This window comes from Agelaius tricolor, unplaced genomic scaffold (assembly GCF_023055355.1).
Source record: "Agelaius tricolor isolate 1412-34295 unplaced genomic scaffold, bAgeTri1.0.p SCAF_7, whole genome shotgun sequence".
Taxonomy (NCBI): domain Eukaryota; kingdom Metazoa; phylum Chordata; class Aves; order Passeriformes; family Icteridae; genus Agelaius; species Agelaius tricolor.
This window is the reverse complement of record NW_027269267.1, coordinates 32,128,132-32,149,424: the sequence shown is the minus strand read 5'-3', so window position 1 is coordinate 32,149,424 and position 21,293 is coordinate 32,128,132. Positions and strand designations below refer to the sequence as shown.

The 21,293-nt window shown below is 38.4% G+C and overlaps 3 protein-coding genes across 4 annotated transcripts in view; 1 reads left to right on the top strand and 2 right to left on the bottom strand.

Annotated features, from left to right (window-relative positions):
- Window positions 1-939: 939 nt before the first annotated feature.
- COA5 (cytochrome c oxidase assembly factor 5) lies at window positions 940-4,003 on the bottom strand. Its single transcript, XM_071430865.1, has 3 exons — window positions 3,872-4,003; window positions 3,391-3,474; window positions 940-1,300 (listed from the first exon to the last, which is right to left on the bottom strand). Exons 1-3 carry the CDS (start codon window positions 3,971-3,973, stop codon window positions 1,259-1,261), a joined length of 228 nt encoding a protein of 75 aa, XP_071286966.1. The 5' UTR covers window positions 3,974-4,003; the 3' UTR covers window positions 940-1,258.
- UNC50 (unc-50 inner nuclear membrane RNA binding protein) lies at window positions 3,551-9,214 on the top strand. 2 transcript variants are annotated; one of them, XM_071430864.1, is made up of 6 exons: window positions 3,551-3,811; window positions 4,914-5,197; window positions 6,088-6,208; window positions 8,063-8,202; window positions 8,279-8,380; window positions 8,904-9,214. In XM_071430864.1, exons 2-6 carry the CDS (start codon window positions 4,918-4,920, stop codon window positions 9,038-9,040), a joined length of 780 nt encoding a protein of 259 aa, XP_071286965.1. In that variant the 5' UTR covers window positions 3,551-3,811; window positions 4,914-4,917; the 3' UTR covers window positions 9,041-9,214. The 2 variants fall into 2 exon arrangements, with proteins under 2 accessions (XP_071286965.1, XP_071286964.1); XM_071430863.1 differs by lacking the exon at window positions 3,551-3,811 and adding an exon at window positions 4,052-4,202.
- Window positions 9,131-21,293, bottom strand: part of MGAT4A (alpha-1,3-mannosyl-glycoprotein 4-beta-N-acetylglucosaminyltransferase A) — a 77,652-nt gene continuing 65,489 nt past the window's right edge. The window contains exons 13-16 of the mRNA XM_071430862.1: window positions 18,373-18,451; window positions 16,120-16,186; window positions 15,026-15,138; window positions 9,131-14,861 (exon numbers count right to left, since the gene is read on the bottom strand). Of these exons, the coding sequence (XP_071286963.1) occupies window positions 14,835-14,861; window positions 15,026-15,138; window positions 16,120-16,186; window positions 18,373-18,451 (286 nt within the window). The 3' untranslated portion in view covers window positions 9,131-14,834. The remainder of the gene's footprint in view (window positions 14,862-15,025; window positions 15,139-16,119; window positions 16,187-18,372; window positions 18,452-21,293) is intronic.

Here is a 21,293-nt window from a genome sequence, read left to right as displayed (position 1 = left end):
TAGTACCTTTTTTGTTTTTCCCCATGGAAAAGGCTTGTGAGCAATACTTTGGAATTAGAGTGTTAAGATAAAAATACTCTTACAGACATAAATCATCATTTTAGTGCATGTAAAAAGATAATATGGTAAGTAGGCTGTGGAAAACAAAGGATGCTTACAGCACTTGAACAAATGAACTAGCTTCCACATGATCAACAGAACACAAAAATGTGAAATCAGAGTTAATTTAGGTAAAATAAAGTCCTACACACAAGGAATACAAACATTCTCTGACTCACTACAGAACAGTTGCTTAAGACAGACAAAATTAAATAGTCAACATGTGCTCAATCACTGAAGTCATCAGTTTTAGAAACAAAAAGCATTGCATACATCTGTTCAGACTGAATGTGTATCAGACACTTGGCTATAAATTCAGCCAAGAAAAGAATTTACTATGGCTCTCTCCCCTCTCACTATTTCCTCATCTTGCTTCTAATCGGCTAGTCTGATTTGAGTTTCCACATGTAAGAGTTACAACACCATTTATTTCTTAAAGGTTTGACACTTAAAGAGGTGGGGACACACTGAAGGAAGAAAAAGGAAATGTTCCTCTGGAAAAGCAAGTCTTATACAGAACCAGTTAACATTTACCACAGTCATGGTTTAAGCACTATTTAATGCTTCTTACTCCCATAAATCCCACTTCCTTAGCAGTGTGGGACTGAAAAACAGCACCAATCCCATCTATTAGAGGTTTATTGGGTAGCAAATTTACTGGACAGGAAGCAGCTTGCACACACATTTTATAACCTTGGTCAACTCCTTGTCTCTGAAAATAGTTTTATTTTGAAAAACCCTCTGAGATACTCATCTACTAAGGAAACTCCTCCTCAACACATCAAGCGAACTCCCAGTTCCATACCTTGTATTATTTATAATAGTAAAAGATTATCAGAATTTACAGTAGAGTCACAAATGACAACTTTACTTCAAAACAGAATTACAACTTCTGCAGCTTTTTCTGGATTTCACATTTTTATTGCAAGTACATGACAGGTACTCATTTTGGCCAGAACTTGTAGCTTTATGCTTGCCTTCTTTTTAACATTTAAATGCACATCCAGGTCAATCTGTTGGGATACTCAGGAGTAGATACCTTCCATGAGAACACTGCAGGAAATGATGCAGCAGGTACCATCTTCTTATTTTAGTCTCTGTTTTGTGTAGAGAGCTGATGAACCCTGAATTTCCATGGCAAGGTCTCTTGATGAGGACTTCAGTATCCCTTCCTTCCTCTGAATCTTGCCCTGGTATCCAACTGAAAATTCAAGACAATATATTAAGAGCAGGTATTTTCCAAAAGAGATATTGTAGAGTGTCGGCACTTTGCAACATCAGAACAATGGCCAGAATAAAGCAGAAGAAAACCAGTGATGTAGCCAACAAGCCACAGGGGATTCCAATGAAAGAGGCATTATATGATCTTAAACCTCACACAAAACTAAAATTATGTGTTAAGTGCCCTACGTGTTCTGAAATAAACAACAGAAATGATAGAACAGCACAGTAGGATGGCAAGGAACACATAAAAAACAAGGTAGAGTAAATCTGCTTAGATCAGTTTTGCAAATGTACTGATAAACTGGAGGAGGAAAATTCAGATCTGGTTGAAGTAAGAGTGACTACAAATGTCTGTGAGGAGAGGGGATAACTTAAATACACTAAGTTTCTGGAAAAAAACTAGAAATAAATCAGTAAAAACAGAAACAATATTCAGTTTGTAAATCTGCAAGTTTGTTCTTGGCAATTACAAAAAAAACATTTAATGACAGGCTAAAGAAGATGGTAAAGCTAAAATAAAAGCCACAGTGCATCACTTACAGAAGCTAAACTGCAAGTTTTTTTCCAATGCAGCAGAAAAACATACTTTGATCTTGGGAGAATTATTCTCAACTTAGTCAGTCTTGAATATGGCAGTGACAGATTGCAACTCAGCCATATTCTATTAGACTGAGGAGGTTTCTTTCACTACCATTAACTAACCTTCTCCCAGAATTCAGGACAGCAGCAAAATTTGTAAAGAGCTAGAGTCATGATGACACAGCTTGTCCAGTAACCAAGCAGCTTTCACTTTAAACCTTGGCCCTACTTCAACATCTCTGATAAGATTTTCTGTTTCCTTGAAAAGAAAACAGCATTGAGGCAAAACTGAGGATTTTAGCATACTGCAAATTATATCTGTATTTAGTATCTACCTAGGTTTTGGATAATCTTTAAATTTCATTATTATAACAAATAACAAGTTTGACTGAGCATGATTATCGAAATTTAAAGAATTAACAGGACAAGAAAAATGTCACTCATCAGCCTTAAAATTTGGGAGAGTTAAATAAAATCATTTAAGAGCCAAGCCTCTTCCTGCATGACTGGAGGCATTTAGCTAGAAACTTAGTTTCATCAGGCTCCCTTAACAATCCACAGACAGAAAAATATAGACACATCACCTGGAGACACATATGTCACTACTGCAGTTTTATATAGACATTTCAGACTTCCAATATACAGCATCTTCCCACACACAGAAATAATAATTTGTAACTTCATGGATTAATACGGTTCATATAGAAGAGGTACAAAAGGTTGCTACAATGAATACAAAATGGAAGAGAAATTTAGAGTACCATTTCAGTTGTACACTCTTCATCAGATAAAAATAAAAATGAGCCCTGCACTTCTCATGTTTGGAAAGTTTTAATACCATCTTTACCACATCTTTAATGTGTTTTAAATGTTATGGAAACACAAGCAAAAAATCCTGGAAAAGGAGCTCCTATCAAAATACAGAAAACTTTATCTAATTACATTTGGACTATCCCATATGGAAATGACTTGTCAATTCCATATGGAATAGTTCATTATATTAAAAAATAAACTGTTATTTATCATGAATTCTAGTATTCCAAGAAAACTAATGACTCGACATGAATTCAATGCAAGATCCTACTTTAACAGTGAAAGTTTTACTTCACTTCATTAAAATGTTCACTATATAGATGTTTTTCAAAGATCTTACAGGTAAACGATATCTTGCTGATATTTAAGCTTACAATTACCTGATCTACTAATATTTTTTAACCCAAAACTTTATTAAAAACAACAGTGAAAATACCTACATCACTACCTGTGACATTCTAAGCCTAACCCAATTTAAACACGTTTTTCCACTTTTTCCTACTCTACAGCTTCTTCTTCATGAGAACTGAGTACAACACCCATAGTTTAATCAGAATTCAAATGCAAGAGCCTGCTTAATGAAATTAATTACTGAAATAACAGTGTTTTTCTTAAAAAGAGAGGGAAAAGGACGGGAAACACCCAGGCCTGTAGCAGAAGACACACCGCACTTACCATTGATCTTTTGCACGCAAAGAACGTCACTTGCAAACTCCTACAGTGTCCTTCCCTCAAGCATTGTTTAGGGCTTTTGTTTTCCTAGTAGATGAAAAATGAAAGATTAAAAATCTGATTTCTACAGCTCATCAAAGAGACATCAAAACACTTGACAGAATTATAGAACAGAATCACCGAATATTCTGAGTAGGAAAGCACCGACAAGGATCATCCAGCCCAACTCTTAAGGGAAGGCCAATACAGGGATCGGACCCATGACCACGTTATTAGCACCACGCGCTGGCCGACTGAGTAATATGGGTTGGAAGGGGCCTTTGAGGATCATTTACTGTCAACTTCAGACTGGGGATTTCTCTTCGGTACGGTGACCTGTGCTCTCCTCTGGAGCTGTAATTCCCTAAACTGCTGGAAACAAGAGGTAAGAGGCCCAAGAAGGGCGACCTGCGGGTCTCTGGGCCGGAAGGGCAGCGGCGCTCACCTGCAGGACGCAGGGGCTCTCCAGCAGGCACTGCCGCAGGTCCTCCCTCACGCCGCTGCAGGCGCGCCCGTCCTCCTCCTTATCCTCGTAGTACTTGGGCATGGCGGCGAGCCCGGCGTTACGCCCCGCTACCACCCGCCCCACGGCCACCGCCGACCGCCGCCGCCATCCCGGGCGCTGCGGCCGCTTCCGGCGGGGGCAGGAAGGGACGGGGCGGCTCCGGGAAGGATCCCGAGCGCCTGCGCCGCGGACGGTGCCGGAAGGCTGCGGGAGGCGGCCGCGGTGGCGGTGCCGGGCGGGGCGGGGGTCGCGCCACGGGCCGGGGCAGCAGGTGAGACCCTCGGCGCGGGGCGGGGCTCGGGGGGCGCGGCGCTACTCGGCCCGAAGCTGAGCGCGGGCCCCGCTGAGGGGGGGCGGGTGTTCGTCAGCAGCGGCGGCCGGGCCGCTCCTATGCCATGGAATCGTTCACTGTAAGGGCTGGAATAGACCGTAACGATTATATGGTTCCAACCCCCCGCCGTGTGTTGGGATATCTCCCACTAGACCAGGTTGTTCTAAGCCCCATCCAACCTGGCTTTGAACGCTGGCAGGGTTGGGGCGTCCACAACCTCCATGGGCAGCCTGTGCCAGTGCCTCATCCCCTCCACAGTAAAGAATTTCTTCCTTGTATGTCACCTAAACTTCCCCTATTTCAGTTTGTTCCCGTTACTCCTTGTCCTGTCACTGCAGTTCATGGTGAAGTGTCCCAGCTTCCCTGTTTTCTCCCTTCAGATATTGGGAGGTGCTAGGAGGTCTCCACACAACCTTCTCTTCTTCAGCTGAACTGCCCCAACTTTCTCGGCCTGTCTTCATAAGGGAGGTTCTCCAGCCCTCTTACCAACTCCACGGCCTCCTCTGGACTTGCTCCAACCAATGTCATTGTTCATGCCTGTGCTCAGTTTTAGTTGCTTCAGCATTGCAGCCGTGGCCTGTATCGCGTTATTTTATTTGTACCCTATATTTCGTGCAAAATCAAGTACATCTTTTGAAATTCTTTCTTTAGCAAGATGCTGCCAACCACGCTGGTTAATTCTGGGAGCCAGGGCAATGGTGTGCTGAGCCGCAGAGATGCTGCGAGGCACACGGCCGGAGCAAAACGCTACAAGTACCTCCGGAGGCTCTTCCACTTCCGACAGATGGACTTCGAGTTTGCGCTTTGGCAGATGCTTTACCTGTTCACTTCACCACAGAGGGTTTACAGGAACTTTCACTACAGAAAACAGACAAAGGACCAATGGGCAAGAGATGATCCTGCTTTCCTTGTGCTGCTCAGTATCTGGCTCTGTGGTGAGTGCGGGAGAACAGACAGCATAAGGAAGAGGGAGGGAAAGTTTAGGGATGAATGTTTATTTTCCTTCTAATAACACACACACACAAAAGGACCAATCTGTATTGGATGATCTTTTAATCAAAGTAGAACAGAAGAAAAAGGACTAGCCTTTTTGAACTTAAGGTGGGAAGTAGAAATTGGAGTAGGCTTAAGTAGTACTCTGTAGTCTTGTACTACAATGTACAAGAGAGAGAGAGAGTACTCTAGTACTCTCCATTGCAACTCATTTTCTGTTACAATTTGAACTGCATAGTTCACTGTAACTTCACAGACACTAAGAAAACTCTATGCCACATGGCAGTGGTTTTGTTTAAAAATAATGAATATTTGGTTTACCAGAATATTATGGATAAAACATTGTTTTTACCATAAAGGCCCTGGTGAGATTCTGTATATTGCAGAATTAAGCTGTAACAAAGTGGCTAATATAAATGACTGAATTGCAAATTCAGTATTGTCTCAGTTGCCTTCTATTAAATAGTGTATTCCTGTTCATAATAGAAAAACTCTTTACTGAGATAGAATTACACATGTTGTTTGGGTTAACAAGGAGCTTTTATAAAAGAAAGAATGTCCTATTGTAGCATTGTCTGAATTTTTTAAAAAATAGTTTGGGTGGAACATTACAATTAGACCCAAGTACAGATGAGTGTTCATATTATGAATAAACTGCATTATATCTGTTTTTTCATGGAAAAAAACCTAACCTGTTGGACTGAAAATCTTGGGGGAAAAATAAAAAGGAAACTGGAGATTTCATAACAGGATACATTAAAAAAATCCATCCATTTAAGATCCCATGCTTTCATTTCCACAGCTGACTTTAATGATCTTTCTCTGCTTTCAGTGTCTACTGTAGGATTTGGATTTGTGTTGGACATGGGTTTTTTTGAAACAATAAAACTGCTACTTTGGGTTGTATTCATAGACTGCGTAGGCGTGGGGCTCCTGATTGCAACTCTGATGTGGTAAGTAGTGATTTCTGAAGCCAAGTTCAGTATTGCTGTTCAGACACAGAGAGTCCTCTGCAGTTTGTGAGACACTTGGTTCTTTGTTTGGAGTAAACTTACACTCAAGTATTAACTATAGGTTTTATGCTGTTGTAGTAATTGTTTCAAAATGATACCTTAAAAAATAATATATATCTTTCTTTACTCTTTCCTACAAGGTTAAATCGTCAGAAGGTCTGTATTTTGATGAACACTCCAGCTTTTTTTTCTTTCTTCTTGAGCTGTTAATGTTCAGCAGTAATGCCAAATTAAAAAAAAAAGGTGATTAAAAAAAGAAAAAGCTGTTAAATCAAAATAATGAATGAAGAAGTCAAGTAGTGTGAGCCTGAGGATGATTCTGTTTAAGCAGAGCCATATACACTTGGCCCGTGCTTCTTGCTGAAGGTTGTAGCTACAGCCCCATCTGCTCTGTCTTGTGCTTGGCACCTTTTTGCTTTGTTGGTAGATGCTGCCAGTTTTATCCTCTCCTGTCCAGAGACTTGCAGAAGTAGAGAGGCAGGAGCAGGTCATTTTACAATCCAGGCCTAATCAGCACCATAGATGGGTCCTGCAGCAGTGAGGGAACCATGAAATGACATGAAGCCACTGTTTCTGTGCTGCAGCAAGGGCAGGACACCAAAAAAAAGAATATTTATTTTACAAGGAACTTAAGAAAGCAAGGGCATTCAAGAGTTTTTAGGGATGGAGTTGACTTCTTAAAGTGATGGTGTTTGGAAAAGGGATAAATCCTGACAGTGGCCTCAGGACTCCTGCTTGTAATTGCAAAATTGAGAATGAGGTACATAAAAGAAACATAGCTGATAGATGAAAGGTCCACTTGACCTATGCTCCTGTCTGGGACAGCAACCCATAAATTGCTTGGGGAAGAGCTTATAGTAATGCTCCCTGCCCCCATCCTCCAGCAATTTGTGCTTCAGGATGCAGTCTCCTAAGCCAGGAAGACTTCAGCATCTGCTGATTTTGCTCTGTCTTTTAGTCAGCTTCCTGCAGGCCTCAATACCAGTCACCTGGCTCAGGTTTAGTTCAAGTCCCTTCTTCCAGTGCAAGCTCACCTTTTTTCCCCAAAAGCTCCTCCCATTCCTAATCAGTCTAAACTCCTTGCCTCACCTCTCCTCACCTTGCATCCAGGCTGTGCCTCTTTGCAACCCTACCCTTGGCACAAAGAGTAGGTCAGAGAAAGCTTCCATGAAAAATCTGGTCTCTTATTTCTGAGCATGTATTGACTCCTTGTTCCTCCTCTATATGGGGTAAATATTTTGATGTCAGCAGAACTTAAACTGAAGGAAAGAGCCTTGAGGCTCATTCAGTAGCCTGTAATACTGGGCAGTGCACATTCCAGTTGCACATCCTTTCAGTAATAATAGGCACATGTTATGAGCACTCTCCTGCCCTCCTCCTGTCCTTGCAGTGCATCAGTTCTGTAGAGATCAAATAAACCATCTCTGTGTGAGATGTGCTGATCCTGTATGAGCACTTCATTGAAGTCATCTCCCAGTGTGTACAGAGAGAAGTGGCAGCTTGTGACTGATAAATTGTAGGACTGATCTCTTCTTTATAAAGAGATTTTGTTTCTGTATTACCCGCAGGGTATTTCAGCTGCCTGTAGCATGCAAAGGATGTGATGATAGTTTTAACAAAATCATTTTAACAATAGTCTGGTCTGCATGATTCTTGCACGTTTTTATTCCCAGATAGCAGAAACTTTGTGGTGGACAGTTGGGATCACGTATGACTTACTGCATCAAACCTATGTTTTGTCAGTCAGCTTTATAGATTCATATTAACAACAGTCTCAAATATCTTTTCATGTAGGTTCATTTCAAATAAGTACTTAGTGAAGCAGCAGAACAGAGATTATGATGTGGAGTGGGGATATGCCTTTGATGTACATCTGAATGCTTTCTACCCTCTTCTGGTCATTCTGCATTTTATCCAGCTGTTCTTCATCAACTGTAAGTTAAATACTTTGAGCGCTCTACTTCAAAATGGTGCACTATCAAAACAGCTGAGAGCAGTTATCTCTTGCAGATGTCATCATATCTGATTCTGTCATTGGGTATTTTGTTGGGAATACATTATGGCTGATTGCAATTGGCTATTACATCTACGTGACATTCCTAGGATACAGTGGTGAGTAACATCAACTTCTTCTCTATTTGTTTGACTAAAAAGAAGAGCATGCTTTCAGGCTATTAATTTGATCTTAGCATATTATTTGTAAAGCAGAGGCTTAGCTGCATTTTGAAGTAACTCTTTCTTTGTGTTAAATGAAGTATGATAGAAATGTACCGATCCATGTTTTCAGCTGGATGGACATCTTAACCAAAGAATTTATATTCTCCACCTCACCAAAGTCCCTTCTTGTATTAGACCTGTAGCACCACAACTTAGTTTTCTTGTTCCTCTGTAAATCCACTTGAAGATGTTTGCATTACATAAAAATTCTGTAATGAGTTTAAGACCATAGTTTTAGGTAAAACAGTTGCCCAAGGCATTTTGAGATAACTGTAGGGCTAGTAGGGCAGAGATGTCTGAGAAGGACAGCAGAGTAGAACTATTTTTTATTGCTACCTTGCCCCAAGGCTACTCTACAAGAAACACTTATTTTAAAGAGCACTACTTTATACTCGCTTCAATATTGCTTCTGTTTCAGCATTGCCCTTTTTGAAGAACACAGCTATTCTTTTGTATCCATTTGCACTTCTCATCATGCTCTATTTGATCTCATTAGCATGTGGATGGAACTTCACCAAGATGCTTTGTTCCTTTTATAAATACAGAGTGAAATAAAACCAGGACTTCATGTATCTAATGTTTATTTTGTTTCTACCTTAGCCATTTTGACAGTAAAGAAAAAATTAAGAACATTTTGTATGTAAATGGTTGTAAATTTCTCTTTATTGTAGATAATTGTGTAAAAAAGTTTGAAGTGTCCTTTTTTATTAAAATATTTACAACAGTAAACATGTTAGCAATTTTGTTCAAATACTTTCGCAGTACATTCCTAAAAACAAGTTACTTGTACATTTCTGTAGCTTAAATTTAACTGTAACAAGTCTATGTAGCATAACTCTTACTGCAGATACTATGCACATACTGGCATAAGCTCTACATTATGAGGGGTTTAAGTGACACCAAAAAGCAGTTTTATTGAAGAGTAATATTGGAATACCTTGCCTTGGGACTGTGTGAAAGTACAGATCAATAGTGTTGCGATGGTAAAGCAACAACTGTGTCTAGATACAGATCTGTCCTCTCCTTGTATGAGAGATTGTGAGAACAGATTTACTTCAGTGACTACTTCAAATATACATGGACAATTCTGGCACACAGAAGAAACAGTGATGAAAGGCACAATTAACATGACCCATATCAGGTTTCCAAAGATAGCAGCAAGTTTTAAACCCAATCTCTAGCAGTCCAGTGGGTATTACTACGTCCACCATTCTGAGTGGCAGGTCAATCAATGAACATGGAAGGAAAGTACAAGTTGGTTTGGCTACAGGGGTGGGCTCATTGCAATGCCTGCAACTGTGAAGTCCACAAGGCAGAAGTAGAAACTGACCATCACAAACAATACCTTATGGAAAGTGAAAATGACAGCTTTCCAATGCAGTGTTCAGCATGAAACATGAGCACTGGGATTCAGGTTCCAAAACAACACAAGAGTAAACTGGTTACAGTAAGACAATTTCAATACTAGAATTGATTTCTAAGGAAAAACTATAATTTATCTTAAAATACCAAATATGCTGGCAGTGCATCTTACAGTACTGTGTGTTTCAGCCACTGTTAAGGCTTGAAGAGATTCATGTTTCCCTCTCAGCAGATGCTGAGCAACGTTCTCCTTTAAACAAGGAAAGCAGTGAACTGCTGATCCATGGAAGGTGAAGGATTCCAGTCAGGATCTGCTACCTTCCTGGCTAACAGCACAAGCTCCTGTCCTGCAGGCAGCTGCAGCCTATCTGTACACCTTTTCCCTAACAGGAATCCTACATCACTGATCATCCACTTCAGTTCAACAGTAAAATCACTTCATATTTAGTGCCCCGGGGTGCGATACCATTGAAGGACTCAGGGCCTGTGTACCTTCCCTTTAGAGACATTAACGGTTTTCCCCTTGAAACAAGGCTTCCTCATTCTCAAAATAAAGCTACTTCAAATTCCAGCAGTTCACTGTTTACAGCAGAATTTAGAAAAACCCTTTAGAGACCACTAAGGTCAGAAAGGTGACACTCAGGAATAATTCACCAGGTCTCCATGGGCTGTGTGTTGTACATCAGCAATCAATGCTAGCCTGAAAACACCAGTTGTTTAATAGCTTTTCAGCCTTATGCTGGTGATTGTAAAGATGATTTAAAAACACGAGGACTTTGTTTTTTGCCCCCTTTCTAGCTAGAGTTACTTGTTCTAGCTTTTTCAGAATACATCCTTCCTAGTAACAAAAGTAGAACCTTGGGTTCATATATTTTAGGGGAGCAAGGCTTGAGAGGATTTCATTTTTCTTTTCCCCTATGAGACTGAAATAATACTTTCCAAGTTGGAGGAAAACTACAAACTACTATGATACTTCATCTGGAGCAAGTACTTCCAACAAAATACAGAGATTACTGAAATTATAATGTATCTGGGAAAAAAAAAAAAAACAAAACTGGTACACAGTTTCCAAATTTTTCCAAAGACTAATCACACTTCAGCTCATTCAAGGAACTGTGTTTCACACAGGCAAAGTATAAATTGCTTTGCTCTAAACTGACTCAAGGTATTTTAAAACTGCTTCAAAACAGTTACACAAGCAGTGATAGCAGACAACAGGAGACTCCAGTCTTTTCTTGGTCCATGAATCACATCTATCTGAATTTTTCTAATCCATCTTTTAAGTACAAAAAAAAAAACCCATAGGAATTTTTTCCATCAATGAAAACACACGATTGAGATGCCTGCAAAAGCTCAAAGCCTTATACAGTGCTTTAGAAACACTCTTAATTATCACATCCTGTTCACATTATTTACAAAGTGTTCAGTAGCATAACCCACTGAATGAGCAAAGCAAGATTATACTGGCAGTCTTGTGTTTTCTTGGTCCCAAGCAATCCTGATCAGCTCAAAAAAGCAAATGTTCACATCAGTCAGTCTGTTTGGCGTCCAGTATAAGAAGTTCATTTGCCCAGGTAACGAAGGTTTCTGGCTATGCCTTTGGTTTCACAATGCTTTTCTGGAGCTTTAACAGCATCAGAAGGAGCTAACAGGAGTATAGGATAGTGCAGGTTTTTTTCAAACACTTTCCATTATTGGATAACTCTAAGATTCAGCGGCCTCAAGGAGATTTTTAAGGTGACAACAAAAGTAACTTGAAATTGAATACATGTAGGGAAAAACTCCCTCAAAACACATGATAAATTTAAGATGCTGTTTAAGATCTCCTGTGATATTATTGTCCCTTACAATGGAAATGTGCAGGAAACACCTGCCCACTGGTGCAGACCCAGTCACAAACAGTACCCAAGCTAAAGGCTGATGAGCCAAACAGCCCAGGTGTTCTTACTTCACCATACTTCCAGGAAGGAGTCTTGCACCACTTTAGCCTGATTTGAAATTTAAAAGTACAAAGACAAAAATGGCTGTCTGCAGAAATAATCTACCTGATTACACCAGCTCTGAATTTACATGGATCTATGAAATATAATTTGTATTGATAATGTGGCACATTTTGTATTTGATAATGTGGCACATTTATCTAGAGAGCCTGTAAGCTCAGGAACATTGCAAGTATTGAAGCAGCCCAGAGTATTTTCTACTCCTGCTACAACAATGTAATAAAAATGCATCAATCTTTAGAAAGCAACCCACATTTTACCACACACTAGTTTAATTTGTTGTCTTGGATAAATTTCTTCTCAACATTTTTGAAAACTAAATCTACTACTAACCAGTCTTGCAATCAATGTGGTATGGGTTCTGTATATTTAAATATATTAGCAGTGATTCATCTTAACTGCTGTGAAATGTCAGGAACAGTGATGCTTTTAGAATAAGCACACAGGTTTCTTACATAAATAGTACCAGTAAACTTCCAGACTCATGGAAAAATGGAAAAGGTCACTGTCAACAAAAATAATTATATAAAGAAACTGCAATATCTAATGTATTTCTGCAGTCTGGATTGTAATAAATAACCCTAGTTTCAATAACTTGCATCATTCATTCACAGACACCACTAAGAAGAAAACCTAAACACTTTCTCAGACCTTTGCTAGCTGATGTGTGATTTAAAAAAAAGCTGTTGCATGTTGGTAATTTGATGGCAGGGCATTATACAAGTAACAAACAGGCCTGTAGCACCACAATAGGCTACAGTCACATGGGATTCAGAACCCAGTCACCCAAATTCCCAAATCCAAGAATAAACTCCATTTATGTGACCAGTGCTTAGACTATGCCCACAGCATCTCTGGGCAACACAAGCTTTCCAAGTAACATTTTATTTACACCACCTGATGCAATCAGGAAAAGTAAACAAGGTCCCCTTGGTGTCTAATTTTTCTTGAACTTACACCAGTCAGTCTAAACAGAAGGTCTTGCTCTGCGTACAAATCTTGTCTTCCCTGTGTCCCCAAACAACGTAGCTAAACCAAAATGACAACAGTCTGTAGAAATAGTTAAGTTCTTCAACTTGAATATTGCTGAATTGTCAAAGCTATGGCACAATTCTCCAACAAGGCAGAAGAGAAGACAGGTTGACACTATAATCCAGTGGTGCTTGCAGTGCTAGCAAGGCAGCTTTAGGCTCCTGCTCCTTACAAGCCTATAGTGAAAGAGAGCCCAAATCTATCAGCTGAACTTTAATAGGGAAGTACAAATTCAAGACCCCTGCTCTAGATCAGGGAACTTGCAACAGGTTTTGTGCATCTGTGCCCTGATCACAAAGACAATAAAAGTCTTTTCCAACTTAAGTGAGTCTATGATTCTGTGTTGGGGGTAGCAGAGTGTGGTTTTTTCCACAGGGAAAGCTGGCCAGCTTTTGAGACGTCAGTTCCAGGAGGCTGGTTCACAGCACAACTGACAACACCCAAGCCAGCGTGGATGCCTCCCTCCAATGTCAATCAGGCACTTTATTCCTATTAAAAGGGAGGAATTCCTGCCTCTCTTTTTCATGGCCGTTTCTGACTAACTGAAATCTTCCCATGCCTGAGTCCTTTCACCAAAGCACCTAAGCAGAAGGACTCTTAAGAAAAGCAGCAGCATTAGTACTGCAACAGTTCCACTCAGATTGTAACCCAGACCACGTTCTGTTCCTGACCGAATTTCTGATTCATTTAAGATCACTGTTGTTTCACTTGACACAAACAGGCAGGCTAGTAACTTGAGGCCAAATTCAGTTCCTACTATAAAGTTAGTGTGAGTTACCATACTGATCCATAAGGGAGTCAAACTAAGACCTTGTTCTTAAACAAAGGAAGAAAATAAACTGTAACAACTTGCTAATGTATCCAAAATAAACGCTGCAAAACAAAACTTTTTAAAAGGAGACCTCTGTAAATCAAATGTATCTACTGTTCATTCTTTTGATAAAAGGTAACCTCTTGTCACTCCAAAGCAAAGCTGGAGGATGATTTTCTTCAGTACAGAAAATGAATTTGTTCAGCCTAGGAAATGTTTACAAATATTTTTAGAAAGAACTGGTTTGGAGTAAAAAAATTCTTCTAAAATGCAATGGATTAAATCTAAAATTACTGCAGATTTAGTACATAATATGAAACAAGACATTTCAACATGCTTTTTATGTGGCTACAAACTGTACATAATGGAATTTCATAGCCCCAAAGAATAATGCTCTTCAGAACTCTGTTTATGCTTCTGAACATCATTCGGATTCTGTGTATAAAACTACATAATTTAGAAACTTAATCTTGGTTTTTTTTTTTTTAACATGGCAGTATATTTGAAATATGATATTAATTTATGTTTGCATCTCCAAAGAAAAATGTAGAAAGATAACTTAAACTAGAGAATTCATAAAAAAACTATATCAATTTAAAATTTTACTGCATAAAAATATGTACTTTTCAAATTATTTTAATAAATTAAATATCCCTAGCATTTTTAATATATATCCCTGACAAGTCTATAAAAGAGGGTTCTTGTTATAGAAAATAAATGGAATTCCGAAAGTACCCCCTTCATAAAACTTATTTAACAATAATTATATTTTTTTTTCTTCAAGGAATGTAACAATATGTACAACTCTATATTACTATACTATCAAAATAGTACAGGTTAAGCGTAGCAGGGTTCTGCAACCATAAGGTGGTAAAGTCACATTACAGTGGAGGACAACCTGGGCCTCAGACGAACGTTATCAGTGTGGAGCATCAGTTTCTGGATGGATCAGATAAGAAGGGGTAAATACAATCTTCTCATCTACAGTAGATTTCACAAGAGGTAGAGTTCAAGTGAAAAAGAATGACATTTGGAATAAGGTGCATGCTCAGTATTTTCAATTTGTGACTTGCTAAGGATGTCAGATTTTATAGGAAGAATTTTCACGAATTCTTTCTTTTTCCTCTAAAGCAGATTTCCATGATCAGTTTGTAATCTTTTTAATATGAATCTGAAATAGAGAATCAGAAGAAATAAGTAATGGTTTAGTGTATTACATTTCTCAGTAATAAGAGGTAACTATTTTTAGTGTTAGCCAAAAATCTGAGCTTCAAAACAGAATGAAGATATCTCCCATTCACCGGTTATGTTTTTCAATGTTCTACCACCTCTTACCTCATTCAGAATTGCCCAAACGGCTGAATTTTGTATCACTGAAAGCCGGAATGATGAAATAGGATTTAGGCTGGGGTCAACTGTTCCTTCAGCTACACCGTTTTCAAACTTCCCTGCAAAAGTACATCATTAAGTCCTGTTCAATAAACTGAAGTACAAAAGCCAGAAAATGTATCTGCAGTATCACAATTCACAGTATCATTGTGACAGAACCACAGTGAAACCAGTATCATTCCCAAAGTAAAAGGCAGTGAGTGATTTTGACATCAGATCCAGTTTTGCAGCAGCAAAAAATACAGGGCACATCATCAGTGCACACAGGATTACACATAAGAATAAAATCTTTGAAACTGTCTAAAGGCATTAACACCTGAAACTTTGTGAAGATTTTGGCACAGGTACTCATTTAATATCACAGAACTAATATGATGCCTTTGGTATATGTGTTTTCAAATAGGATTAAGGACAAGGGATATCATTCATGCATAACATATTCCTATTCAAAGCATCTTCAATTATATTAGGATGAGTAAGAATTCAATTTAAAAGCCCAGTTAGACTTTACAGTTAAGCCACATAGACAACTGAAATTTATTATGACAAAAAAGGTATAACAGGATTGCCCAAACTGTGTCCAGCAACTAATTAAAATCCATGTGTAAAATTTCTCTTCCTTGACAACATGTATCCAAGCACCTTCCCCAACAGCCACTTGGCTGTTGAAATGCCAATTTCCTCCTGTGATGAGACAACTGATTGTCTATAGGGTGGGTTCAAATCCAGGCCAAGCACACAACTCAAAAAAGCACTTGTGCAGTCACAGGACAGAGGAGGTGATCTTACAAAACCTGGAAATCAGTCCTGGCAGAAAAGTTGGATGTAGCTGCACTACAACTAAGATTCACAAGAGATCTCTGTTCAGTACATAAGTCTTTGAAAAGAATTAGTGGACACAACATTAAGTAAAGCCTATGGGACCATATACCCAAAAATGAATGATAAAAACTCAGGTTTAGGTTTGTTTTGGTTTTTAATAAAGATGTCTATGAGAGTTGCAATAGTAAGAATACACATTTTTTTCTACTGTTACATACCTATCCTGAAGTAACCATCCTCTAAGCGTTTGTCTTTGGTTTCTTTGCTTAATACCAGTTCTTCACTCTAGAACAACAAAGCAAAAAGGAGATAATTTATTTTGACATATGACTTTGCCAGAGAAAGACAAATGTGTGTGCACTCTTCTTATATATTCAGCATTCATTTTTTCCAAATAATTAAGAACAAGCCTGGAATATAGTTCTTCATAGCCTTATAGATGCCCACATTAAAAAAAAAGAGCAGCAGTGTTACAGAACTGAACAACTCTTGGCTTCAAAGGAGAAAAATCAAGTACTCTAAGTGCCCCATGAAACTCACATGGTAACTGCCACGTGAACAGAATACTTAGCACATACTGGCATACACAGTAGGAGACAAGCAAAGGCAGGACCTGCCTTCTTTTTCTATGGCTTAACAAGAGCTTTCTTTCTTGGACAAATGAAAACTTACAGTTTATTTTTTGATCTAAGACTTTGGGTGAGATGGAAAGTGCGGGAAGCACCACAATTATCACTGCCTCACTATATGGATGGGGATCAGTAAATTTTATTTAATAAGCACAAAAAAATAATCGTAGAACAGATCCTGAAAAACAGCTTGAAAATTACAACCATGATCCAATACTGAAAGACCCACTTTAAGAATTTCCCAGGAATTAGTTTAAAATGCTTGGCAAAACGGAGATTATATTGATCAGCTTATTTTTTTTTTTATTCCTATTTGGAACTAAAGCTGCTGAAAAAGTGGTGGGAAGGTTTTTGGTTATTTATTTGGGGGGCAGGTGTTTTGGTTTTCTATGTTGTTGTTGGGGTATTTGGGGCAGGTTTTTTTTATTTTGTCATGAGGGGGTTTTTAGTATGCCCAGACAAATCCAGGCTGGGGGTACTCTGGTTTCTAAGGGTTTCTTGTTTTCCTGAATTCTACTAAAGGAAGATCAGGGTTAAAATATTTGAAGGAGTTTCTAGGTTTACTGAAGTCCAGGGTGGAGAAACAGGGCCCTGAGGAGCTGCTCTCCTCAGCTGACATTATTTTACTGACAATATTTTCTTCTGACACCAGTGGCTTAGGAACAGGCCAGATGCAGAATTTCCTGTTTACCTTTTCCACAAATTGCAGCAATAGCAATAGAACCTCTGTAGCATTACTTCCATAAAGGATGCTCCAGTGAGGGACTTTCCACAGCCAAGTAAACCCAAAAAAGAGATGCCTGATGCACATTTTTGCTTGTTATCTTGTGCATTCTTGTATCTTGGGCTTAGATGAAATGAGGGCTGTTGCTGTTTTTTGTGGCTGAATGTATTTCCACAGGTCTTGACAAACAAACCCCTCGGATCTTATGATATAATATCCCACATGTCATGTTTTATAATTAGAAGCAAACTAACAATTTTCTTTTTAAGGATGGGAATAGTAAGAACTTCCTATTTTTGCCTACTCTAAGGAAGGTAGACTAGGAAAATGGAGATGTGAACTCCTCCATGATTACTTACTTAAAAATATAGATAAAAAGAAAGTTAAAAAAAATTCAACTTACAGCAATTTCAGCCCAGATTTCAAGATTCCTACACCAAGTATATGGGGGAATGCAGAGATACTTTGTCATTTTAATACTAAATAAAATACATTTGTCTGAAGTAACATCTTAATCTTCTCAGTCTTTGTGATATAAATAGTTAACTGTAGTACCTAGTAGAGGAAAAGAACCCATACCATCTGACTTCAAACAAGAATATAGTTTAGATAATGTAGTACTCTCCTGTGGTAAAACTGGTTCATTTATGGAGAAAAAACATCAGAAATCAGGAGAAAGGTACACATTCTGTTTTAAGAATCTATATATTTCAGTATCTAGTGGGTTTGGATATGTGTCAATCCCTGAACTAAGACTTTTTTACTAAGTCAAATAGCAGATTGACTTAGGTTTCCCATTTCCCAAAATACACAGGAGAGGGAAGACTGTTTATTTTTTTGTTTTAAATAGTAGCAATGAACTGGAAGAAAATGACCTTGTTCACCTTGAAATTACCAACAGCACTTGTATCAGACTGCACCCTGAATGAACATTTGAATAGTTACAATAGTCTTCTGTGAACATATCCAGTCAAGAGAAGGAAAAGTCTAAGAACATCAGAACATCAAGTTCATACAGTTAAAAGAAGCATTTATGTCTCCTCACTGTTAAAAAAAGTCAATAAAGAGGCTTTGCTTTTATCCTGTAATGGAGAAGATACAAATCAAAAATTTTGTACCTGAAAAGGCAAAACTTCTACAGTTGTGTTTAGAAGGATGTCTCCTGGATGCTCTGGATTGCCACTGTGAAACAAGTACCTATAAATGAAAAGGAAAACAAAAGTCGACATACATCAGTCAGAATCAGCTGTGTTACTGTCTTTCATGTTAATTGTCACATACAGATGTTACAAGGACAAACATCATTTTTATACTGAGTCTACATCAGCTGGGGATAAGGTGCTTTCACATATCACTGTAATTGGAAGGGGTCAAGATTTTCAGTTGCTCAAGAGTAGCTGGGCAGTATTTTACACAGGAAGGGAGCTTGCATCATGTGTAATTTGTGCATTACACAAAGCTGTGGTCATTACTGCCTGGCACATACTGGTATCACCTCCTGAAGCACGAGCCCTGCCCTCCTTCTGCCTCTCCCTGTGCCCACAGGATGAACTCTGGAGATCCTTTCTGAAACAGTTCTGGGAACTTAGCCAAGTCAATATTTTGCCCTTTCTCCACCATGGTTCACTGCAAAATCTCATTGATTATTGTGCCAGGAATTCCCAACCCACATCCACACCCTTCATGTTAGCTGAATTCAAACTTCTATTCCAAAGGCAGATTTATTTAAGAAAAAAATATCCCAAACCAAAAAAAGCCTGGTTCTCACATGTATACACACACAAAAAAACCCTGTACCTTTTTAAACCTGTACAAAGTCCCCATTACTCTCACTCAGTTGTGCAATTAGCTTTTTTTTTAATTGGACAGAGTAAATATGTTTGAAACATTATCTAAGTCATCCCTATCAGTATCAATCAGTGAAGTGTTCAAATTCTAGCTGTCTGCTCTGAACAGCTTTTGCAGTACTGCACATGTGTAGATTATGTTACAAAAGAGACAGTTAATTCCTCTTTCTTTATATGTGACAGGAACTTCATGTTATTCTGAATATGTATTATGTAAACCAGTAATAATATTTTTTTACCACTAGGTGGAATCAATGCTTGAAAATTGTTCACTACTTGCGATTTTTTTCTAGTGGACTGGAGTTAATTCAGATTACTGTCATAAACCAATTAGATCCTACACCTACTCAGATGCCACTTTTAGGAAGAATATTTTACTTTTATTAGGTTTAAATGAATATGTAAAAATCTATCAACACATTTCAAATCTTTCTTCAATTGGAACTTAGATCGTACTTACTGTTAATTTCTCTTCAACATTAAATATGTCACCAGCCAGAGACAAAATTAGTTCACAAATTATCACTTGATTAAAATTAAAAACATTATCTCAATTTGCAATTTATTAAGATGCAGTTAGAAATGTAAATTCCAGCTTGTCTTTATCCAATATATCTGAAGCCAGGCTGAATACCTGCCATTAATTCATACTTCATAGCTACAAGACAAGTAGAAAACAGTGCTCTGACCCCAGCCCAGAAATGTCTGTGACCCCAAAATGATAGAAGTATTTTAAGAAAATGCACACATATGTAGAACATCTGTTTTATCATGGCTCAGAAAAGGAGTAAAACCTCAAGTTAAACTTGTGATACAAGAAATCCACACTGATTTCTACTCCATTGGTTTCAGCAGAACTGCACAGTTGGACTGGAAAACAGAACTGGACTAAATAAGCCTCACTTCTGTGTCTCAAGAAAAATAATTTCCACACTGTACTTTATTGTTAGGTTAGTCAATTCCAAAGTATACAAGCTACCTAAAACCCACAGTTCTTCCAAAAGAAATCTTGTGACTTTTTCTAGACCTTAATTACATCCAAAAAACCCAACAAGTAACAGTAATTATTTTCTAGGAAGATGCCTTCATTGGACATCTCAATAAAAGCAAAACAAAACTCTCTGGAAAGCTGACCAGAAAACCAAAAGTACATTCTGCTGTCTTTTGACCTAATAGATCTAACTAGTCATTCCTTAGTCAGTGAGATATCCTGAGCAGTACTGGCCATGTTTTCACTTGAAAACACTGAAAATTCAGAGGAGACTTAATTTAAAATGGAACTTGCTGTCTAAGGTATTGCCATCAAAGGCTCCACCTAAACCACAGACATGCTGCTTTTCCTTAGCACTTAGTTCTGAGAGGACACACCTAAAAATCCCCAAAGAAACTCCCTGTGGTCTGGGATCACTGTGCTCTCAATGAACAGTGATTGGCTTCAGAGGTTTGGATGGTTTTTTTGGGGGAAGCAATAGCAGTGAAGGTTTTGTTTGTTTGTGAGGGGTTGTCATTTATTTATTTGGGTTTGTTTGCTTGTTTTTACAAACAACCCTGCAAGCACACAGCCACAGCCAACCATTTCTCCTACTGTGCCATCAGCTTTGAGACTGAGCTGCAGCTTCCCCTCCTCAGCAGTTGTCACTCCATTAGAGCAATGCACTCCTGGCACGGAGCCAGAACAATTTACAGCAGTAATTAATCAAACCTGATTTCCATGTAATCAAACCTGCTATTTCAGTATATTTTCTATAACTATCTGTTAATCCATATGCACACACAAATGTAACACATGCTCATGTCACATTTTAAATTATGTTTAGAAAGGAAGGGATATTTTTATATCTGAGCCTTGCTTCAACACTTGACAGATAACACCTACTTAGACATTAGAAGTTACACAGATTGAAAACAGAAGCCTAAATACACATACACAGTTAATCCATACCTATAATATTTTGTTTAGAACTAAAATTTACCAATTATAAAATTTTATTTGAAATAAAATTTAATTGATGAACAAACAGATGTTCTACAGTTCCTAAAATAAGTGTCATTAGCTATTCTTTTGTAAAACTTGCTTTTCTGACATGGTAGAGTTTCCAATGGAGATTCTTTGGAAATGGGTTGAGAGAGTAAAACTAATTTCAAAATAAAGGTCAGTTAAACCTCCCTTTCAAAAACCCTTGAAATGGCTT

What these genes read in the sequence shown, in the direction of transcription:
- COA5 (XM_071430865.1), bottom strand. Translation starts at nt 3,973, where the DNA reads ATGCCCAAGTACTACGAGGATAAGGAGGAGGACGGGCGCGCCTGCAGC. An exon ending in AGAGCCCCTGCGTCCTGCAG is followed by an intron (nt 3,475 to 3,871) that starts GTGAGCGCCGCT and finishes TTCATCTACTAG; the next exon opens with GAAAACAAAAGCCCTAAACA. An exon ending in TTGCGTGCAAAAGATCAATG is followed by an intron (nt 1,301 to 3,390) that starts GTAAGTGCGGTG and finishes TTGAATTTTCAG; the next exon opens with TTGGATACCAGGGCAAGATT.
- UNC50 (XM_071430864.1), top strand. Translation starts at nt 4,918, where the DNA reads ATGCTGCCAACCACGCTGGTTAATTCTGGGAGCCAGGGCAATGGTGTG. An exon ending in GCTCAGTATCTGGCTCTGTG is followed by an intron (nt 5,198 to 6,087) that starts GTGAGTGCGGGA and finishes CTCTGCTTTCAG; the next exon opens with TGTCTACTGTAGGATTTGGA. An exon ending in CTGATTGCAACTCTGATGTG is followed by an intron (nt 6,209 to 8,062) that starts GTAAGTAGTGAT and finishes CTTTTCATGTAG; the next exon opens with GTTCATTTCAAATAAGTACT.